General features: G+C 49.3%; 3 protein-coding genes across 3 annotated transcripts in view; 1 reads left to right on the top strand and 2 right to left on the bottom strand.

The window, feature by feature from the left end:
- LOC308070617 (bestrophin-1-like) overlaps positions 1 to 6,286 on the top strand; it is a 17,692-nt gene extending 11,406 nt beyond the window's left edge. The window contains exons 6-9 of the mRNA XM_080404877.1: positions 1,338 to 1,490; positions 1,993 to 2,073; positions 2,903 to 3,054; positions 3,423 to 6,286. Of these exons, the coding sequence (XP_080261003.1) occupies positions 1,338 to 1,490; positions 1,993 to 2,073; positions 2,903 to 3,054; positions 3,423 to 4,620 (1,584 nt within the window). The 3' untranslated portion in view covers positions 4,621 to 6,286. The remainder of the gene's footprint in view (positions 1 to 1,337; positions 1,491 to 1,992; positions 2,074 to 2,902; positions 3,055 to 3,422) is intronic.
- On the bottom strand, positions 6,107 to 10,565 carry FTH1 (ferritin heavy chain 1). The gene is made up of 4 exons (XM_080404876.1): positions 10,423 to 10,565; positions 8,562 to 8,708; positions 7,472 to 7,597; positions 6,107 to 6,445 (listed from the first exon to the last, which is right to left on the bottom strand). Exons 1-4 carry the CDS (start codon positions 10,531 to 10,533, stop codon positions 6,281 to 6,283), a joined length of 549 nt encoding a protein of 182 aa, XP_080261002.1. The 5' UTR covers positions 10,534 to 10,565; the 3' UTR covers positions 6,107 to 6,280.
- LOC308070609 (uncharacterized protein) lies at positions 10,483 to 22,834 on the bottom strand (the record flags this gene model as incomplete). Its single annotated transcript, XM_080404869.1, has 2 exons — positions 10,483 to 11,586; positions 20,150 to 22,834. The coding sequence occupies one exon, from the start codon at positions 22,832 to 22,834 to the stop codon at positions 21,740 to 21,742; it is 1,095 nt and encodes a 364-aa protein (XP_080260995.1). The 3' UTR covers positions 10,483 to 11,586; positions 20,150 to 21,739.

Here is a 22,834-nt window from a genome sequence, read left to right as displayed (position 1 = left end):
CTCAGCAGCCCAGCCCAGCCTTATTTCCCCAACTCAGACACAGCCACCTCCACAGAAACACCAGGGGTAACCAACCACACTGCGTGCCGTGGAAAACACAGATACACACTGACCCACTCCCTGCAGGGAGCATGTCCCTCAAGAAGTCCCTTCCTACCCATCAGAGCTGAGATCTGTCTGGCAGCAAAGCTGCTCCAGCAGGCAGGGCAGCTCTGGTGGAGCTATGCCACGTGTGTGAAAGGCAGCGGTGTGCGTGTACTCCGGTGTTTAACGGCGGTCTCGATATAAACCCAGACAGACACTTTGGCACCAGCTTGCTCCTTTGTCTCACACAATCCAGCTGCTCAGGTAACACTAACGCACTCCACCATGAAATGGAAACTGCTTATGTTCACGCAGCAGTGCTGAAGGTTAATGGGGAACACATTGGGAAAAGCAGTATCATAGCATGCCTTTGCCCCCTCTGCTGTACACAACCCGTTTTTTTAATCGGGCTCCATCCACAATGCAAAGTCTGTTGCTCCAGGCACTCTCTGTCCTGCCCATCACGGAACAGCCCTGTGCTGTTCCCTGCCAGGAACGGCACGGCTAGCTCACCAGTCTCGTGGTGCTGCGTGTTTGTTTTGAACCCCCTTGCCTGTTACATCAAGAAACCATGCGAGAGCCTCAGCTGCTTTTAATTTGAAAAGGGGAAGTTCCCCGTCCTGTGATCGCAGAGAAGTACAAAGCTCACTGTAGCCTGAAATCTGGGCAGGCGAGCAGGCAAATATTAAAAAGACCCAATGTGAGGACCAGGAAGGAAGAAGCTAGTTCAGAGTTCGCAGCACTGCCGGGTGTCCCTCCCCTGCAAATTAAATTGGACGTGGCCTGCCAGCATGGACTGAGCCATGAGATGCTCAAGAGAGCTTTCAGGAAAGACAAGGAAAAGAATGAAAGGAGCTCACAGCACCCCTTGCTTCAGCAGCAGAACAGCCATGCACATGCCATGTGTCAGTTGTTTTAAGCTCTTTCCACCCAGGCTGTCACATGCTTTCTTCTGCCACTGGCTTTCTGTGACGCCTACACAGATGTCATTCCAGGAACAGCATGGAATGAAAAACAGTATGTAACAGCTAAAGGGCAAAGGGCATTTTTAAAGCTTTCTGCAGTGGAAATGCATCTTCCTGCAAAAAGCAGAGGAGAAGCCTGAATCCAAGGCTTTCACGAGGCTACAGAGCCAGCAGCTCTGCAGCAGCTTGCCGCTGTTTGGAGATGTGGGGGGTGGAACTGAAAAGAGATGCTGGGAAAGCAAGTGAGAATTCAAGCTCCTCTGGTGTGTCCCCTGGCATCTTTCCCAGGTGGTGACCGTGGCTGTTTACAGCTTCTTCCTGGCCTGCCTGATCGGGCGGCAGTTCCTGGATCCAGAAAAAGCCTATCCCGGCCATGAACTAGATCTCTTTGTGCCCGTCTTTACGTTTTTGCAGTTCTTCTTCTATGCTGGCTGGTTAAAGGTAAGTCCAAAAAATTATGTCTGGAGCTAGAATCTGACCTAGCCAAGAGTTTTTCCCAGTGTTGGTTCACCAGGGACCAGCTGTGTTCTTCGGTCTGTGGGCAGGATGCCAAGTGCTGGCATACAAATGGGAAGCCATCAGGGGCCAAGGGTATTGCAGAGACCTCAGCTTCTGAGTGTCTCACCCTGGAGATCAGCTCCACCTTTCCCTAAGCTTTAGTCCTGACTAGTCTGGGGGAGAAGAGCAGCAGTAGGCTACACGTTACCCGCAGTGGTGGTCCACAGCAGCAGGAGGGCTATGTGAGCAAGGGGCAGTTACCTGTGCGTACCAGTCTCCCACCCACTGGAAAGCCTCCATTTTTAACCCACCACTTTTTGGGAGGAGCAGCATTGCTCTAAACTCAAGGGACATCACGCTCGAGACTGCCCCACAGGCCTTATCCCTGCAGGGAAAGGGGCAGGTACGACCACGATGACCTCTGCTATGTGTTCTCCACATGCAGGTGGCTGAGCAACTCATCAACCCTTTTGGGGAAGACGATGATGACTTTGAAACCAACTGGCTCATCGACAGGAACCTGCAGGTAAAGTGAAGGCAAGATCCTCCAGGTGAGCCTGACCTGCAGAGGAACACTGAGGCAGGACTGCACCTGAGGGTTCAGAGAGCCCTGCCAGCACAGTCACCAAGTTCTTCTGCACCCCCCGTGCCCGTCTGGGGCAGAGCAGCAGTCCCCATCACCCTCACGCTTTCCTGAGCTGTCGGTGGCTGCATTCAAAGAGGTCCAGGATCTCCAGACGGAGATGGCTAGGAGAGCAGGAGGAAAATGTAAGGCTTCTCAACAAATACAAGGGTGAAGGGATCCAGCTCAGTATTCCCAAGGAGACATCCCAGGCTCCAGGAAGAACACGGGGCAAGACCTGGACCAGGAAGACCCACACACACCAGGGAAGACAGGGCTTTTGGCCCGTCTTTGTACAGAGACCGATTACAGCTTTAGTCCATGCTCTGGCACACACGAAGGATCCAGACTGTTCGTTTCCTGCCCTCACTACCTTTGAACAACATCACTCCTGCTTCTCCCGAGCTTTTCCACGCTGTGTCTATACCTAGAACTGCCTCCTCTGCTTTCCTCCACGCAATAACTCTTCACCTTCAGCCCTTCTTAACACTGAGCCCTTCTGTCCCAGTAAGCATATTGCTTTCCTGTCTCTTTCAGCATCACTTTCCTTCCAATTAATCAAATTTCTCCGCGTGAAAAACAACCCAAGGGACATGAAACCACACAGCAAACCCAGCCACCTGCCTCGCTCCTGCGCTACATCACTTCCTCCTGCCCTGCATCCCTTTGTCCACTGATAACAGACACACAGAATGCCATTCACCCCGTATGACATTCTTGCTGTCCCCTGCAGGTCTCCCTTATGGCAGTGGATGAGATGCATCAAGATTTACCCATTCTGGAGAAGGACCTGTACTGGAACGAGCCTGATCCCCAGCCACCCTACACCGCAGCCACTGCTGAGTACAAGCGACCATCATTCCTTGGCTCAACTTTTGATATCAAGTGAGTGCAGCCACAGGCTGTCTAACAGTCCACATTTACCTGGGATCAGGCCTTGTGCAGGATATTGCACTTGAGGAGGAAGAGCGAGCAGTAATATCTTCCCCCATAGTCTGTGAAACCTTGCTCTAAGGTACTTTTAGGCTCATCCAAAGCCAAGAGCCAACCCTCCCAAAGAAAGGATGCCTCTGACCTCTTTCCCCCCTCCCCTCTATTATGAGCATCCCTATTGTGGGGGCCTAACATATCCAGTGGCGATACAGGAAGAGAGCAGCTTCCCACTGGCAGCAGCAATCCCTCTGCTGCCAGCCTCTCCACCAGAACCCACCTCCTTTTGTGGCTGTGTAACAGCCTGTTTTGCCTTTCCCCAGCATGCAGAAAGAAGAGATGGAGTTCCAGCCTCTGGAGCAAATTAAAGAGAATGAGGAGGCCAACCACTCCACACCATTACTGGGACACCTGGGCCGGCTCCTCGGCGTCCAGTCGCCAAGCTTCTCCAGGTCCTCTTCCCGGATGAACCTGCTGCGCAGGCGAGGAGACCCCACATCCCCCTTCTCCCATTATATGTACCAAGACATGGGCAAGTCTGGAAGCCCTTGCAGCATCAACCAGCCAAAGGGAGACTCCAGCTCACAGGAACAGTGGGACAGCGAAGACAGGAAACTAAGGGACTTTGATGCCTTCATGTCAACCCCATTTTATGAGAGACCTGGTTTCTACAGTGCCCCACAGACACCGATCAGCTCTATCCCCATGATTTTCCCTTCTAGACGCCAAGGCCGTAAGAAGCCCCCAGCACTCTCCAGTATTGCTGCGTGCTCGACTTCTCTTAGGGATGTCATTGTCAACTCCTCACCTTCCAGAGTCAGTGATACATATAAAAGCCAAAGCTCCCTTGGCTCAGGGGCAAGAGAAACGTTTATTTGGCCAACAGATCGGAGCAAAGGTCCCGAGTCACTGGTTTTAACAGTAGAAGAAGAGAGCAACTCTAACAGTAAAAGCAGAGAAGCTGCCACTACAGGAAGTCCAGGAGCTCAGTCCACAGCATCAGAGAGTCCCAAGTTCCCCTTCTTGGCAGAGTCCCCAGACCACGAGAAGCAGGGTAGTTTCAAGAACCTCAAGAGCTTGAAAGCTTCCCACCCACCCTGGCTAACCCTGGAGAACACAGCATCTGCCACTCCCAGTTCCGAGCATTCAGGTGCCTTTCACACCCCCAGTAACAAAACCCCTGGAGGCAGTGCCTCCTTCTGCTTCTCATTCACTCCTGTCACATCTCCCGTACTGGAGAGATCCCACAAGGGAAACACAGGCCCTGAAGCTCGCAGCCTAAGTTTAGAAGATGCAACCGGCACTCCAGACCAGCATCCAGCAGAGGTTTCCAGGAACATGAGAGATACTGGAAATGGAAGCACTAATACTCCCCCTACAAAAGAGCCAAGAAGAGCAGAGAGTCCATCCCCCAATGACTCTGGCATCTCTCTAGCTGAAGGTGACTACGTGGGGCTGATGGAGGTGATCACAGAGACCAGCGAAAACGTGTGTGAAGAGCAGATAGATCAGTACAGCTAGAGCAGACCCAAGAGGCACACGCAGGTCTGCTGAGATACCTGCCACATCAGCAGTATCGCAGGATCTTTACACTTGGCCACACTGGCACTCACCCAAAGGGCAGCGCCGCGAACCACCTCCTGCTGGGAGGTGCCACCAGAGCCCAGCCGAGGCTAAAGACAGCGCCAAGTTCACACCGCTGCTGGCCTCAGGTACAACAGCAGGCACGCTGCAGCGTTGCAACAGTAACAAAAGCCCCTCTACATTTGCAGCAACAGAACAAATAAGACTTTGAGCAGTAAGTATTGCAGCTACAGCACAGCAACAGCTCAGCAGGCACCAACCTAAAGAGCCTGGAGCACAGGTGTAGCCCAAACCAGAAGAGGAATATAGTTTATATTATTATATATTAGCTTCTCATCACAGCAAGAATTGGAACTTCAGCTTTACATCAATATTCATCACAAGACCTATCACAAGTCTCAGGCAGCACATGCCCTACTGAAAAGGCACTGCAGGGAAAGTAAGGGACTGAAGCAAGTCATATCACTTCCCAAAGTCATGTCTAGCTGGTGTTTTCCAGTACTGGAGGAGTAATGGAATAAGGCAGTGCACATGTCTACTCAGACAGGTGGCTGCAATCAACTGCATTTGCCCAGCACATTGCTTCCTTTTGAAGTTACACAAATCTGTCACCAGTTTGACAATACTCAAAGAAGTAAGAAATCATCTGGATGGTAGCAGACACCCACCACACAGCTCTGAGTTTTTACTGTCTTCCCTAATAAAAGCAAGGCTCAAGTCCCAGGACCATCCGCTTCATCTCCTCATTTTAAAGTTTCCATGCAACAACAGTTTAGAGAAACCAGTTTTCCTACTTCCTGTTTTCAGAAACAGCTGCAGATCTCCCATATCACAGGGGGCACATGAAAAATGTTATCTCCCACATCCCTTCCACTGCCTTTACAACAGCAGTCTACTCTCTCTACCTTACAAAAAGTTGCTAAACCTACACAGATGGCACCACCACCAGCTGCAGCTCCTTAAGACAGCAAGGCAGTTCCTTCAACACTGCTTTTGCAGTCCAACCTGACAATAGAACACAGCTCAAAGTTATTATTCACTGTATGTTTTCTCCATACACAAGAGTAGTGCCATTTATATGACAGCCATGATGCCTAGTGAGGCACTAATTTCCCCTTCATCAATTTAGTTGCCTCATCTAAATTAACAGGGAACAATTTTTCCTTGCACATTCCTTACAGCAAGTTTTGTTGACAAAGGCATTTAAAACACAACTTTAGTCACTGAGCAATTCCTGCAGTGGATGGCAGTTCCCTGCCCACTGGATTGCAGGGGGAAGGAAAGACTAAGCAAGTAAAACTTAATCCCTCTAGTATATTTCTTCATCCATGTCCAACCTAAAATGACCTGTCACCAACAGACTACAGAGCACAATCCTGCAAGTAGGAGCCTCTCGCTCCTGAGAGAAACAGAAAAAGCCAACTTGAACCAAGTCACTTTATTGGATGGAGGGCAATACACAAACACAAGAGAAAAGGGGGGCGATATTTGGTACAGAGTGTGAGAACTGTTTATCTAGATAACTGAAAATGCATGCATGGCTGGACAGTAAAGTAGGAGTCCCACTGAAACCCATAGGGTGGCTCTTGGCAAGACTTCAGCTCTCATTGTCACTGTCCCCGAGGGTGTGCTTGTCAAAGAGGTACTCTGCCATGCCATATTTTGGTGCCCCCATCTTCCGCAGGTTGGTCACATGGTCACCCAGCTCTTTGATGGACTTAACCTGTTCATCCAGGTAGTGAGTCTCAATGAAGTCACACAACTGAAAGGGAGACAAGAATTGTAAGTTTAGGCCTGGACACGGCTTATCCTGCTGAAGCAGCATCTGAAACCCTACCAATGCTCTTTAGGGAAAGGAGAAGATACAGGATGCCAGTTTTAAAGCTGCAGAAGATACCAGAGAGGAAGCAGACTTTAGTTTTGCCTCAGCAATGCCAGGACAAGACCAAAGTGAGGCAGGCTTATATAGGCACACTTGCTCCAGAGCTCTGCAAGCGCTACAGTAGGTCAGGAAGCCTCCTCCCCTCTTCCTCACCACAGGAAGCAACGTGAAAGTTTCTGAACAGATTTAGAGGCCTCCACTGCATAGCAGTTGAATTCATGACTGAGTATTTACACCTGTAAAATGCTCCAGCTATGTGGTTTCTTTTTTAGAGGTCCCTCACTTATACAGGATACTCTCAAGAGTACTTTGATTCAGACACATGCTGACGTCTTCCTGATACTAAGCAGCCTCAATCCACCCTTGCCAGTAACTTCTATCTGTGAAGGAACCCGTTTCAAACACTGCATTCTGAAGCATCACAGCTTTTAACATTCAGAAGCAGCAACTGCAAAATTTTATGATAAAAAAGCCTTATGACACAAAGCCTTACAGACACCCAGCAATTCAAAGTCAGAACTCATCCCCCACAGAAATGAGCCCTTCCCACAGCTCAGCTTCATGCATTTCTTCTCTTCAAAATGCTGTTCATCCAAGTGCTCTGTCTTCCCAAGAGCAACAGAAGGATCTGAACAAAACTATGCACCCACTGTTCTGTCAGTCAGGCCTCAGCCACCCCAACACACTGCAACTGGTCCTCCTGGAAGACGGCAATAACCTACCAAATAGCCATCATATAGCCTGACACCTGGGCCCTTCCCTTTGGAAAGGCTGAATCACTAGTTCACACCCTTTTTTCACCTTTAGTGATTTCAGGGACACACATATAGCCCCTAAACCCCTCAACTAGACACATACACGCCCCCTCATTGCACATCCACATTCTCAGCTTCAGCATCCACTTACATGTGGGTCGTTCTTTTCAGTTGCCAGTTTGTGCAGTTCTAACAGTGACTGGTTCACATTCTTCTCCAGGTGCAGGGCGCACTCCATAGCAGTCAGCCCATTCTCCCAATCATCACGATCTGGCTTCTAGAAGGGGAAAAAAAAAAAAAATCACATGACCATATTTTCTGTAAGTACCCATGCACCATTAGGGAACAAAATCTTTTAAATTAGTCTCAAAGCCTGTTCAGACAACGTTTAGGCATTTAGGTATCTACCTGGCAGACACACAGTGCACACTTGGAACAGAACTGAATGCATGCTCCACATCCCAGACCTCTCCCCATCCCCTAGAATCTCTGAGCTCTTGTAGCCAAGACAGCTAACAGACCTACTGTCTTCCTCCTCCTGTTACAACCTAACGGCTTGAACATCTGCCTGTGTAAGCAGGCACGATCTTAGAAAAAAAGCAGCTGAGACACCAGTACTGGCAAGTCTAGTCTTCAGCTCACAAGTACCTACCAGAGAGTCCAGTCTTTACAACTACTCAGACTTACTAGTAAGCAAGGGAATTCTTCTTAAGTGCCCATCACTTCATTCCCTGTTTTCCCTGTGACTAGCTGTCTTGTATTAAACTGGCCCTACAACACTGCTTACTTTCTGCTGTTCCAAACTAACTCCAGTGACTTCAAGAAAACAGTGCTATGAAATCTTGCAGTGGGCCATAACAAGCAATTAGAAATCTCAGGTTTCCTATTGGCAAGTGAATCAAGAGTTCTCTACAAAACAGTGTAGACAGAATACTCTTGCCGTTACATTTAAGACAGATGAACCAGTTGTGTTCTAGTTATGCTTACCCCACAGCAAGCTAGGGCTAGGCATCCTCTTTTTACACAAGAAGTGCTTTTTCTTAGTCAATCAGCACAAACTATCAAAATACCAAGTATTTCTAGGTTTTGGGCTGAGCATCACAGATTGCAGCAGTCTGGTATGCTTATCTGCTGTCAGCTGCTGCTCCTGGGAAAGGACCCACAGGGAAGTTTGTCCCCTTCCAGTCTGGATACAGACAAGTCTAGTTCTGCTTTAGACAGCCCATAGCTCCACTCCTCACCTTAATGTCCTGCAAAAAGATGCGTCCGCCCCTCTGATTCTGTAGCTTCATCAATTTCTCAGCATGCTCACGCTCCTCGTGGGACTGATGCAGGAAGTACTTGGCAAAGTTTTTCAGAGCCACATCGTCACGGTCAAAATAGTAGGACTGAAAAATAAGAACTCATATTCAAAACCCAGGCCTCACTCCAGCAGCCATACAAAGCTAGGAACTTACTGTGACTTCAGATAGGTCTCCTCTCATCCCTACTTCAAGGTGGCTGGAGTTCAAGATAAGGCTAGCAGCAGCCCTGACACTAGCAAGGCAGGGTGGCAAACTCTTTCCTTAGAAGTAAGTTAGATTTTCCTGACTAGGATTAAATTTTAACCTGTACCCCCCTACCATGAACAGCATAGAATCTGTGGTTCAGTTCTGAAGATACAATCCCCCCTCCATGCTTCACAGACAGATATTCTTCTGAGCACCATTCAAATGCCTTAAAAACACAGCAGACCTGAAAAGTCTTTTCCAAGAAGAAATCTTTGCTGCAATTTTTGTTTGCAGTCATCACAAGTCAAGGTTCTGACCTGCAATGCCAGTTAAAGGTGGCCAAGAACTTTAAGGTACTTCTGCAATAAAGCTCCCATGCTTCCCTAGGCTTCCCAGGGATTAGATTAAGTAGTACACTTTCTACTTTTGGGAAAAGGAGAAAAAAAAATCACATTTAAAAGACAAAAGATAAACTGAAATAAAATACATATTCAACAGCAAGTACAAGATCAGGTTTTTGAAAGCAAAAAAATAATAACAGCAGTTAGAAGTCATTACACAGCTTGTTTGTTCTTTGGTCAGAGCCATTAGGCAGAATTCAATGGAAAGCTTTGTATCAACTGCCAGTTATTTACCAGAGGAACTACTACGGAATTCTCTGCGCTTAAGCTAGCGGCTTGGAGGTTTCAAGGCAAGACACTGGTGCTTCTGTACCACTATCATTCACCACCATCATTAGATTCAGCTCTTCATAGAAACACATAAAACAAGCTGTAAAGTTCTCCACCTACGTCCCACAGCATCCCACTACGTAAAGTCAAGTGACCTGTGCGTCTACAGCACAAAGACTGCTGCACAGAGGTCAGCGCTGCCACTGGGACCAGTTACTCATCCCAGCTACGGCTAGCATGGGGGGTCTCAGGCCAAAAGAGACACAGAAGCAGCGCCAAGGAAAGCACGGGTTCCCACCAACTCACTTCAAAAACCCACGAACGAAAAAAACCCTTGCCCGAGAGACAAGGACGCCTGTGGGCCAGGTGCCAGCTGCCGCTCCCCAGCCCAGCCCCAAGGGCAGAGCCGCCTGCGAGCTGCTGAGCTGCGCCGATAACGAGTCCGCCAAGGGCAACGGCCCGAGCGGTTAACGTGTAACCCACGTTCGCCCCCGAGATAAAGGCCTCACCTACCGAACACAGGCGGCCGCCCCACCCCCAGGGGAAGGCCGGGAAGGGCCCAGAGGCGGGGGAGGAGGAGGAGCGTGGCTGCGCCCGCAGCCCCCGCCGCGCCGCCCTGCCCGGGCTGGTGGGGCAGCCGGGGCTGCTGCAGCCACCCCCGGCCCGGGGAGCGCACGGGCAGCCCCGGCTACGCCTTCACCCCCAGCAAGCCCCTCCAGGCCTCCCTCCCTCGGGCAGGCCGCATACAGAGGGTGCGACGCTTCCACCCGCCACCCCGGCAAGGCCCTGGCCCAGGGCGGGCCCAGACCTCCCCGCACCGGCGGCTGCCCCCGAGGCCGGCCCAGCCCCGCTGCCGCCAGCCACCACAAGCGGGCCCGGGTGGGCCGGCAGCGCCCCCTAGCAGCCCCCTCCCTTCATGCCCACATCCCGCGGCCGCTCACCATGCTGAGGTACACGTAGGAGGCGTAGAGCTCCAGGTTGATCTGGCGGTTGATGGCGGCTTCGCAGTCCTGGTGGTAGTTCTGGCGCACCTGGGAAGGGGGCGCTGCCATGGCGATGCCTTACGGGGCGAATCGGTGGGTACGCAACGGCAGGGTGAAGTGGCAGAGGAGGTGGTGGTGAGGGAGGGGCGGCGGGCCCGAGCGCGGCCGGTTCCGTCCAAGCACTGTTGACGCAGGAACCCGCTCCGCTCCGCCTCGCCGACGCGCTCTGAACACCCGCTGCCTGGCGCCCCCCGTTTTATAGTGCCGCAGCGTCACGGCGCGCGGCCCCGCCGCGAGCCCCCGGGGGCGGGGCCCACCGCGCGCTCCTGCTGGCCCAGCGTGACTCAGCACCTCCTCCGCGCGCGCGCCGCCTCAGGGCCCCGGGGCCGCTGCTCGGGGGTCCTGCCCGCCACCCCCCACCCCCGCCGGGCCTTTCACCCCAAAACTATCAACCCTCCGCCTCCAGGGGAGGCCGACCCCCGCCCCTGCCCAGACCCGGCGGCTGGGGGTGTCTCGGCCCGGGCGCGGGGCTCTCAGGCCGGCAGGCGGGAGCAGGCCTCGGGGCAAGGCCTAGCCAGGGCCCTGACAGAAACGCGGCTGCTCGCCAACAAAAAGCCGTGCTGGAGCTTTAAAACTGCACCGGCAAACGTGTGAGCAGCTTAAGTTACACCGTGTTGGAAAGGAAGATAATCATGGCACGGTGGATGTGGCTTTTTTCTCCTTTTGCTTCCTCTGAAAGTAGCAGCTGGGACTGCAAACCAGTGTAAAATCTCAGCTGGGTGCCAGACAGCAGCTATGACTCTGGTTTGCCACCCCAGCAGAGCAGCTGGTGACACTTCCTCTCTCAGTGACCAGGCCTGCCTTTGGAGACTGCCTCAAAAATGCTCCTAAGAAATGCACTAAAATAAAGGTGAAAATCCCTGGTTAGCCTGATGAGCCAAGCAAACAGGGATGGACAAACACGGCTGAATGGTCCCATTGCATTTCACAGTTGCTCCAAGTTACTAACAGGCACCTGCAGTGATGTTTTTTGGTGTTGGCTAGCAACTTGAGGAAGGCAGCATGCTGGATTTGGCACCAGTGATGACTAGAGGCACGACGCACAAGGCGGCTGGTGAGAAACTAGCATTTTTTGCCCTCAAACGTTCAATTTGCTTGGTGGTTAAGTTTAGGAGAGGAGCCTCTAGTCAGTTCAAACACAATGCCAAATAATAAGTAATTGAGAAATCAAAGGTCAAACGGGAAAACCAGCCTTCTGATAATGATTATTTCAGCTGCTTTTAGTGTTACCACAGTCATACCATTTGGGCGGTCATTTACTTGCAAGGAACACTGGATTCTTTTACTTTCTGGTGTCTGAAATTTTAAGCAGATAAGTGCAAGTTTGAGGCCTAGAAATGTCCCACTTAAACTGCAATCATCCCGTAACACTGGGCTGCCAAAACCTTGGCTTTTACTAAGCCAATGTTAACGTTGACATTCATCAGAAATATTACAAGTTAGCATGTTCTTACTGAGCCTGCACACTCAGGTTAAATCAATTTTCCTCTAACCAGTTCTTTCTACAAAGTTTTATTTGGTCTTTGAACCTTCCTGGTAATGTGTGATTTCCCATGCATGACTGCATGGGTGTCTGTGTGAAAAGGGCAGCGCCAGGCTTGCATCAGCACAACAGCACTTTTCGAGGTGCTCTGAACACCTGAAGGAACAGGCAGCCTATGGCTTCCTTTGTTTTAGTCTTTTCTGTTGCTTCCGTCGGTTAACTATCAGAAGTAATTAAGATCTGTAAGTTAACGTGGGTCATACCTATTGCTTCAGCAGGCTGCCAGGTACATTTGAAATCTCCTGTTCTCCTCCCACACAAATGCTTATATAAAAAAATAGGAAAAAACAACCCCCGAAAAGAGTTCTAACTGCTGGGCGGCCTCCCATCACTGTTTGCATGCTGTGGTATTTTCACCAGCTTGCAGGTACCTCAAACAAACCTTCTGTTTGGCTGAGTAGGCTTGCCAGAAATTAGGAGTTGTCCTGAAGCACAGATTCTGGTATAACTTGACACTCTATATTGCCAGCTCATTGCAGGGTATGTTTCAGCAATCCGGAAAGACTAACCTTGAACCTACAAAACCCTAAACCATTTCTTTTTTGTTATGTTTGCTGTTTGTGCTCTCTTTCCGCCTAACCTTTTTACCTGTGACTGACAAAGGCACCCGCAGAACTAGGAGAAGTTGCCAAGCAGCTTTTAACTTGAAAGCTATGGTTGTTTATTTTTTCCAATCCTCATTACATTGTTTCATGAAAAGGCTGTGCGACAGCACATTTTGTAAGCAATTAAGCGGAAGTCCATTAATAATAGGAATATTTCCTCTGTAGTTTGGAGAGTCTGTGCAACCCATGATTAAACATCAGTAAGATTAGGGAACTCCTACATGCTGTGTTCTGGATCAGCTGCAAATTGCACAATACATATTATTGTGTATATATTGTAGATACATGCGGCCAGAATAGGGAACACTGGGTTGTACAGCCATGTGTCATGGTGTCTTGGTGACCAAGGTGCAGAGTGTTCAGCACAGTCTTAGAAGAGTTGAGGCTCACCTATACCCGTACCTTTTCTTTTTATTGTGCAACTGACTCAAACTACCGTTACATTGTGTTTTAATTTTGACTTTATTGCATACTGTTTTCTTATGGCTTGATTTACACCACCTTTTATCTTGTGCCTTTCTTCCTGAAGAATGCATTTACAAGCATTCTTGGGAAGAAGGCCGCTAAAAGCATTACCATACTTGATCTGGACTTCCCATCACTGACATTCAGTAACTGCAAGCTCATTTTTTGCACCTGACAATGCTTCACACACTACTTTCTATCATACTCTTTTCAGTAGCTAACAGGTCATTCACACCTGACCATTATTCATTAAACTATCTGAATTAGAGGGAGGATCCTGGCCTTTCTCATTCAAATCCAACAGATTAAAGATGTTGGTGTATGCAGGAAAACCAGCCTGGTAATCCGAATTATTTCCTTCGGTACACTTTTATACACCAACATCACAGCTACCCAGGGACTGATCCATCTTCTCAGCAGAGTGCATGTGCAGCGTTACTTTGAATTCATGTCAGCTCTCAGCTGCTTCGTTGGTCTGAAGTAGAGGCATGCTTCGTGCTGCCCACAGCAAAAGTCAAGGTATTATCTGCCTACACAAGCTTCAAATTGTTGAAGACAATCTCTGTTTTCCCTTGGACAAGATCCCATCAGAAACAATGGAGCAAACTCTCTTCTTGTTTACAGCTCAGCTATTATACACAGAGCACAGACCTGAACATCAGCCAGTTTAGGGACAGTAATGCTTAGCTTCCTCACATGACAGCTGGAGAGGACAATTTAAGTGTGCAAAAATAATTGGAGCTTCTTTGATTAATGTCTCCACATATATACAGAAGATGATTTAAGTCAGAGAACTGGTGCACAGTCGTCAGGATATACCCTGATGCAGAAAAATCCACCAAGATGCATTTGCACAGCCCTCAGTACCTCAGCAGAGCAGCACACGTCCTGTGTCTGTGTGTACACACACGTGTGTCTGAGGCAGTTGCAGCCTGGGCCAAGGGTAAACAGTTGTTAGTTTGGAAGCCCGGAGTGGGGTTTTAAGAGGGCAAGACACATGGTTACAGCAAGTTTGCGCAGACAGGGCCATGCATAGCACCATGCAGCAAGAGCATTTGATGTTGGCAAGAACTTTGTCAAGTAAGGCCTAAGATGTGCTATTAAATGTTTCCATGACTCTTACATCCACTTTAATATCATTCATACCGAGTCTACCTGTGCCCTTCTTGTGCATGATCTTTCCAAATGACGGCAGTGAACTTCCTGTGGACTGAAAACATGACTTTTATACAGATACTGGACAGTATTTGCACAAAGTAAATTCTGAGCTTGTAAAAACAGAAGCCAGATTTTGCTGATAAAGTCTGTGAACAACAACTTAACATGTGACTTAGGCTAGACCTTCAACAAGAGGGCTCCCTGGCTGCGAGCAGAGTGCTCACTGTAGTTTTGGACAGGCCAGAATGTTCAGGAATGCACAGTTTCATTTATTATTGTAGAAATGATTCCACTCTAGCTTTAAAATGCTTGTTTCTTACTATGCCAGTTTAATGGCTAGAATAATAACAGATCTGAGTTCAAAAGCAACAACTGTTCCAAATCCAGCGAGCAACAGACAGCTGAATATGGCTCGAATATTACATCAACAAAAATACAGTAACCTTTTTTCAAAGCTCAAAGTCCTGTAAATAAGATAAACTGTGCATCCAGTCAAATATTTGTTATGCAGCACTTCTACCCACAAACTTCAGTTTAATTCAGCTTACAGACTTTATGTAAACACAAAAGCAACCCTAAACTTGTCTCCAAGGTTGATCATGTGTCTGGAAATTTGACACTGATCTCAACTGTGTTTTGAAAGCCGTTTACTAAAAACATCTGGGCTCCACTTGTTCTGTAAGATATCATAAAGTGGAATTGCAGTTAACTGCAAACTCCTCCTCTAGCTCTTTGTGCAAATTTTTCAGTCTTTTTTTTATTTAGTTGCCCAAATTTCTACATGTGGGAAACCCAGGTTTTGGGCAACACGTTTTCACTGGGTACTCATGGCACAGAATGCAAATGACTGGATTACGCAGAACTGCTAGTTCCTGGAAACACGGTCCTAAGACAGAAACACAAAGGATATTTGAAGTTAGGCTAGGAAATTTGCTTAGGAGATAACTGAACACTAAGCTGTTCTGCTATAGGAGAAAAGTCCCAAAGACAAAATAATTTGTAACAGTCTGTACTACAGGCTTTTGTAGACAAGAAATGTAAAACCCATTTTCTAAGTTGTGTTACAGGGGTTTTTTTCCTCTCTCTGAAACATTTTTGCATACAGTCAGTCTAAATGAAATGCCACAGGAGATTACAATTCTCTAATTTGTTCAGAACACCCTTGTAATTTAATTTTTCTTCTTTGACATGCCTCTAAAAATGTGCTTAGAGGCAACGGTGAGGAAGAGCAATGTTACTACAGTAATTGTTCGCCAGGCATGGCCAGAAGCAGAATCTGGTGAATTTACGAGCATGTATCGGCCCCATTTAACCTAATTTCAAGGCTGCCTCCACTATTTGTGACTGAAAAGTGCTAGGTCTGATCCCAATGACAGCCTGTGCGTTATATCGACGTACTGTAGCTTTTCCAAGACATATCTGCCAAGTTGCAAAAGCCACAATTCATTTCATGTTGACATTCCAACACAGGCCACAATCCACAGCATTTGCTATACTCTTGCCATCCTCTTGTAGAGTGATCCACTTTTTTCCCCTCTCAGATTTACAAAGTCTTAAAAACTAGGGAACTCTTGTTCTCATTCCCTATTTCTGTTGTATGTAACTTTTTCTTCAAATACTGAAAAGCTGGAACAAAAAAAACCGCACTTGCAAATAGAACTACCCTGCTAAAGTCAACAACCATAGGGAAATTTCTCAATACACCAAAAATCACTTCCTTCCTATCATGAATTCCCCTGCAAAACACTGGTAAGTATTCAAGCCCTCATGAATGATCAGGCAGCTTTCATTCTGAGTAGGATACATAGACGAAATGTAAGTTTGTTAAAGATGAGATTTCATTTCGGAATCTGTAGATGTCTGGCCCCTCTATCCCTCAGGCTGTCAGCTGAGGCCATCAGTTAATTTTGTGCGGACGCCCAACAGCATGTGTTAGGCACACACTGGAGGTGGCACATGAGCAGCAATGTACCTGGCCCCACATGTGACATAGGGAGCCCACATGCTCCCAGCACAGTGTTGCAGCACGTTGTAGGGTTTTCAAAGGGGAGTAAGTGGTGGCACTGCACTTGATCAGCAAGAGGTGGGGGGGGGGTAAGGCAGCAACAGAGCAGATCTGAGGTGGAGCCATGCAGCTCTTTCAAAGTTTCCCTATCCCCTGATTGTGCCCATAAACCAGGCTATCCATCTGTCAATGCATGCTCATATTTGTAATTATTGCTCATTCGCAAGATGCCCTTTTGACAGTTTGTGTAGCATCAAGTTTGAACAGACATTATACAGCATTAAGCCTTCCAGAGTAGGCGATACTTGCTTTTATATTTAGCCACCCAAAAAGGGGCAGGCAGGCAAATGCTTTCAAGCATAATGAGAAGAAACAAGCTTTTACAGGGAACTGGCAGTTAAACACCAGCTTAAGGAACATGCACCAGCCCGATAAAGCACCAGCTCCACCACAAAAACAAGCAGCAGCCCATGTCACAATCTCTCTCAGGCAGGACATCCAGATGGGGGGGGCACCTCTGAACTGCTGCTGTGGAGCTCACTTATTTCATGGCTTGTTTAGAGGAAGTGAAGAGATTAGATCATCTTAGTGGTTTAGGAGACCTGGAAGGATTTTCATTATAGAGGTGAGGCAAAGGTTGGTGAGGGCAAGTAGAGAGCAGAGGAAGTTTTCTGAGAGTCTGTGGGAAAAGCTGGTTTCTGCTGTGCTGTAAAGGGACACTGAAAACACCCGTGTGGTTTATGCAGCTGAGATGCAGCACAACTCCACAGGCTTCACATGCACACCCTTCCTGCTGGGTGTAATTTCCTCCTAAGCCACATCCAGCCCCTTGGCACCAGGGTAAAAATATTTAAAAGCAGTTCAAGGGGCTGAAGCTGGATTTGCTCTTAAGTGTGCTACCTGCAGAGCAGCCAGCTAGTGTAAAGTGTAGAGTATTTGCCCCCACAAAGTCACCTCTGGATGAGCTGGACACAGCTCCTTCCACAAGGCAGCAGCAGCTGGTGGAGAAGAAATCCACTGCAGCCTCTCCTGTGCTGTAGCCACTTCTGCCCCTCATACTGAAAAACTGGGCAAAAAAAAGCTAAGACCTTAGAACCTGGTTCTCCCATTTTCAAACTTATTCCACCACAGCATTTGTGGGGAAAAAAGCAATGAAACTGGAAAGAGAAACAAAATAGGAAAAAGAGTCAGCAGGTTCTATTGGGACAAGACTTGACCTTGATACTAATACATAGGATCAGGTATGAGGACCATGTATAAGTCATCATCTTCAACTTGGAAGATGTTGGACCATGCCCAAAGACAGCAGCATTTCAGCAACCAGTAAAAGTTACAAGAACAGGCCACCTACTCCCCACAGTCAGTTAGATAACACGCAAGGGCAGTGACAGGAGTATACAAACAAGGGCAGAAAGGAGTATACAAAGTCTTTAGCGATCACCTCTGGCTGTTTCAGACTGCAACAGATGCTGGCAGATGCTCTGCTGAACACAGTAGGAAGAACCATTAAAGCCAGGCAGACCACCAGCCTCTTAAACCTTGGCCATCAGCTTCTGTTCCCTGGGGTTTTGGTCAGCATGCTGGAAAGATACTCCCACTAAAACCTGTTATTATCAGTCTCGTGTGGTAGCAAATGATGGTAGTCTGCAAAGTGCTCAGACTTTTCAAGGCTAGCAGTCAGTTTCAGGTTTAAGACAGCTGGAGGAATGCTCTGTCTGGTTTAAGGAATCAGTTCTTCCACCCAGTTGCTCTGTTATTAGCAGGCTTGCTCAGTCATGCATGGCCACACTGCCCAAAACCTGTCTAAATAGGCGGTGATGACCAAGACTGAAACCAGTCAAATCAGGAACTTTCCAGTCTAACAAGAAAAAAAAACATTGCTATTCAACACTTACTTAGCACAGGCTGGCCTCCTTGCCTTTTGTTTGATGCTCTTCATTTCTTCTACAAGCCATTGTGAAGGGACACAACACACAGGGCAGCAGCTGGCTCAGAGTAAAGTTACACCATGCAGGTGAAACATTCACACTGCCTGAGGCTGTCAAAAAGGGGAGACTGCATTACACACACACACACACAGACACACACGCACGCGCGTGCGCACACACCCACCCCCTACACACACCCCACACACACACACCCCACACACACACAACACCCACCCCCCCACCCCCCTTCTTTGCCTCTTCCTTGTCGCCAGCCACCCTGATTGTCCCACACTAGTTTCAGTGTTCATGAGGGTCACTACAGGCCAGTTTAGCTCATGAACCTAGCAGAAAACAGAAGAGGAAAAAGCAACCATTTCTGGACAGTTTCTAGGGTTGGCTTGGCCAGTGGATGGCTCTAACAAGTTCCAGGGTCAAGTGCAGGGGGGGAGGACAGCAGGTTGCTCAGCCAGCTCAAGCATTCAGGTTATGCCTTCATGCTGAGGGATGCTGGCTAAGCTCTGCAGCGATAGGAAGTAGAAAGGGGCAGGGGGAGACAGAAGTGAATTGCTTCTAATGCCACAGCCAGCTCCTTGAGAGCTAGTACAGACCTTCCTGAAAGCAGACAGTACTTACTCACACCTACCATGACCAAGACATCTGTTCCCAAAACTGCATGGGCTGTAAATCCTGTGCCTAATTTTGTTTTTGTAATTTCCAGTGTATGTGTGTGCAAGCCAAAAAAAGGCAAAAGCAACAACAAAACGGGAGGCAACCACAGCCTTGCTCGCAGGGTTCAGTTGGTGCGGGTCTGTGATGTGCTCCCATCGCAGTGAGGTACTGAGCACACTTCGGTAGCAGGGTTGGGACCTTCAGTGTTGCAGGGCAGATGGAGATGAGACACACTGAAAAAAGCAGTTCACAAACAGTCATTCCTCAGATAAGGACTCAGGCTGAAACAGCAAAGGCTGAACACCTAGGATTTGGCCAAGATGCCAGGACACTAAGAAGCAGTGAAGATGTTAAATCAGGCCCAAAAGGGAAGCGGCTGTAATGAGTTCTCTTACAAAGCATTTCTTCAGTCAGGAGTTGCAGATTGAGCAACAGGCTGACATCAGCTAAAATAACAGGATGGTGGAGGGAGTGGCTCAGATGCTAAACGAAGCAGATGTTACTTAGGTCACCATGTAAAACATAATTTCTGATCGGGAAGATAACTAAACCAGAATTGCAGCACTGTTAGTTAATCCAGGAAACTTTGTCGGTAATGTTCAGCTGTATGAACCGGGTCAGCATGACCACACAAAAAAGCTATCAACCTTTTGCCGGAATTCCTAAGCAACTGCATCCCCTAGCCACTGCAAGGCTTAACCAGCAGGGAAGACTGCCTGACATAGGCAATTTCTACTTCTTTCCCTGCCCCTATAGCCTCACTACAGCAGAGCTTCCCTGGGGAAGATGCTGTGTCAAGTCCAGGTCCTTGCCCCCAAGGAATACGCACCCCGATCCTTGCTCATTCGTTATCCCAAGTGCCTCGTTTTGAGAAGGGTCAAACGAATTTCCATCAAACCTTGTGCTTATTTAACTCCCACTCTTATCACGCTCCTCTTTGATCAGTCAGTTCAGATCCACAGACAAGAAAAAGGCTGTCTCACTGCCCTGTTAAAAACCAGTTTTGGATCCGAGGTACTCCCTGAGCCAGAACTGCCCACATACACTTTGCCAGCAATTATGACTAGCCCAAACAGTGGACAAGTGATATTTGCTGATCCTGCTGTTAAGCTATAGCATAGCATTAGGGCAGCATGAGTCCCTGCAAAAGATTTCTGCCAGTTCTCTTGCTTCTTTATTTGCCCAAAAGCTCGCTTGTTAAGAAAAGCCTGTGTTCACTCTTTGCTTTCTTCATCTTTTCATATGGAATCACTAGGATCTACCTCCCTCCCTGCAAATGTGAACATTTCAAGAGGAACAGGGTGGACCACAGTTGTCAGCCTAGTAAAGAACATCCACTTCCAGTGTTTTCTACTGAAAAACCATCTCCTTTGCATCATCAGCTTAGTCCTGCTTGCAAGGCCCTGCGTCATCACAAACTTCCTCAGGTGGGAAGGGTTCAATACCTTCTTGCTCTGTGCTAGAGGCCAGAAGAGCAGCTCAGTACAGGAGAAAGCAGTACCTCCTCAGCTACTTCAGCCTAAACGGGCCCACAGTCACAGCACAGAAACACAACCGCACAGAGGCCTACAGTAACGAAGCTGACAAGCAGGGAACACAGCTGCAAACTGAAGAGACTGAAAAAGGAAGAAGGGGCCTGAGAATCTGATTCTACAACCACATCCAGCATAAAAAGCGCCAGTGCATGGAGAAACTGAGGAACTGGAAGAGAAAGTGATGCTGTCATTACTTTAGATCAAATGGAAACTTTCTATTCTTTTACTAAGCCCTTCAGAAGTGCCTTCTTTGAGAAACAACTGGTAGGACAGAATTCAACCCCTCTTCCCATATCACCCCTAACCAAAATCAGACCTCTTCTCTTTCAGTTTCTGCTTTCTCATAGATGGGAGTATCAGGATTGAGCAACACCACCTACGAAAGCACCCAAACCCTAAGGGCTTGGATTTGAGAATCAGACAGAATCTCTTTCTGACCAGCACACGACCTTTACACATTTTTCTTCTTCAGAATGAGATAGCATTTAATTTTCAGGCAGCGCATTCTGTCTGATGTCTGTGTATAACCAAAGAAAGGAAGGCACTATTCATTTGCCAAGAGCAAATTTTAAAAAGCATCTATTTTCACCTTCGAAAAGTAGCAGATTGTCCTTGGTTTGTACTGCAAGTCAGGGGATATGGGAAGGGTTACAGCACTCAGCTTTACTTTCAGAGTTCAGCTCTCTTAGGAGGAATGCTGTCCTTTACAACTCTTTCCAGAAAGATTTCAGAAACTTAATGTTAACATTCCCATTTTGCTTACAGCACCAGGATTACAGTCAACACCTAGCACGCTGAGAAGTTGGTCACAACTCCCAGCACCCCTCCTCCTCTCATTTCAACCCCTTCCCACCAAAATGCAAAAAAACCAACAGAAAGCTGCTGACTGCCGGTGGTGCCTTCCAGTGTCATTACCACTTGTGCAGCTAACACACCTGCCTAATCCTGTCATCGTAAAGCACAAACACTCGTTTTCCTATAAGTACTTTCCACTTTGTTGGTCTTCATATACATTAGCTCTGCTTCCTCAAGCTGTCCAACCGTGTCATAACTCATCTGGGTTTTCTTTCCCTTAGCAGAACCAATCTGAGTGACATTTCCACCTCAGCTGTCTGCCTAAGGCTGCCTGTAACAACATTAGGGCACCTTCCTGCTCTCCAGCCCACACCAGCCAGTGACCCGGAGCTCCTTCAGCTCACCACCACCTCACCTTGCCACTACGGCAAGCGAGCACACCCCGGCAGCTGCGGGGCAAAGCCATACCAAGCACACACTCAGCTGGCAGCGCCAGGTGCCCACAGAAGTCCTCATACAAGCTTTAGGCCTCTGGTGTGTGTGCCAGTGCGCTGCGGGGCGGGAAGGAAGCACTGGTAAATGAGAGAGGAGGGCTGGGTACAGCACCGAACTGCCCTTCGCCTCCTTCCAGTCCTGCCGCTCACCCCGCTCGCCCCCACGGGCAGTGGGCACGTGAACAAGAAACCAGCACCCAACCTGCAAGCACAAAGGTGGCAAGGGACAGTGAAGGACGGCATGGGACAGCAGGCCAGGAGAGGCCAGGGAAAGCCCAGGAAACCCAGAGAAGGCAAGGGGAGGCCAGGGAAGGCACCCACCACAGCACCTGGCCCTGTCACCAGGCCACCCACCCGGTCAGGCACGGCTTGGCTTCCCTCCAGGCAACAGCAGCGTATAGCTCGGGCCAGGCCTGGGGCCCGGGACGGAGCGGGACACAGCAGTGGCGCCGAGGGGCAGGCGAGCGAAGCCCCGGGAGGCCGTGCCGTGCCGTGCCGTGCCGTGCCGTGCCGGAGGAGCCGCGGGGTCTCGGGCCTGGCCCTGCTGCCCCCGGGGGACTCCCGCTCTGCGCTGCCACCGCACTGCCACCAAGGGGCGCTGCCGGCGGAGCCAATCCGTGAGCGGGGCGGCGCGCGGAGCATGCTGGGAGTTGTGGTCCGTGGCGGCGCGGCGCCCACTGCCCCCCGGTTACCGGCTGGCCGGTGCGCCTGGCGTACGGTTCTTTCCTCGGCGTTACTGCGGGGCGTGCGGGGTATTTTCCGGCATCCCTCAGCGCTGCCGCTCTCGGACCGCGGCGGGGACCCCGGGCCCAGCTGGGCCGGGCCGGCGTTGCCATGGGGATCAGGCCTCAGTGTCGGCGTGATGATGTCATCACAGCGCCGCCAAGCGCCGCGCGCGGCACGCTGGGGAGCGTAGGGGGAGGGGGCAGCCCCCGGCAGAGGCGGGGGAAGTCGGCCGGGGCAGCCGCCAGCTGCGGGGCTGGGTGGTCCCCGGGCTCCGAGGTGGAGGGCCTCAGCACCGGCTGCCACACAGCCAGGCCCCGGTGCCCTGTGCCGGGAGCCGCGGAGGGGCAGGCGGCCTGCACATGGCAGCAGTGCGTGCACACCAGCCAT

The sequence above is a fragment of the Falco punctatus genome (genome assembly GCF_963210335.1).
Source record: "Falco punctatus genome assembly, chromosome: 10".
NCBI classification, from domain to species: Eukaryota; Metazoa; Chordata; class Aves; order Falconiformes; family Falconidae; genus Falco; species Falco punctatus.
The sequence above is the reverse complement of the archived record's forward strand: the minus strand, read 5'-3'. Positions and strand labels throughout refer to the sequence as shown.

Excerpts from the sequence above, each read along its gene's own strand:
- FTH1 (XM_080404876.1), bottom strand. The coding sequence starts at position 10,533 with ATGGCAGCGCCCCCTTCCCAGGTGCGCCAGAACTACCACCAGGACTGC. Across the intron at positions 8,709-10,422 it reads CCTACGTGTACCTCAGCATG|TCCTACTATTTTGACCGTGA; the intron begins GTGAGCGGCCGC and ends CTTATTTTTCAG. Across the intron at positions 6,446-7,471 it reads CTGAAAAGAACGACCCACAT|TTGTGTGACTTCATTGAGAC; the intron begins GTAAGTGGATGC and ends TCTCCCTTTCAG.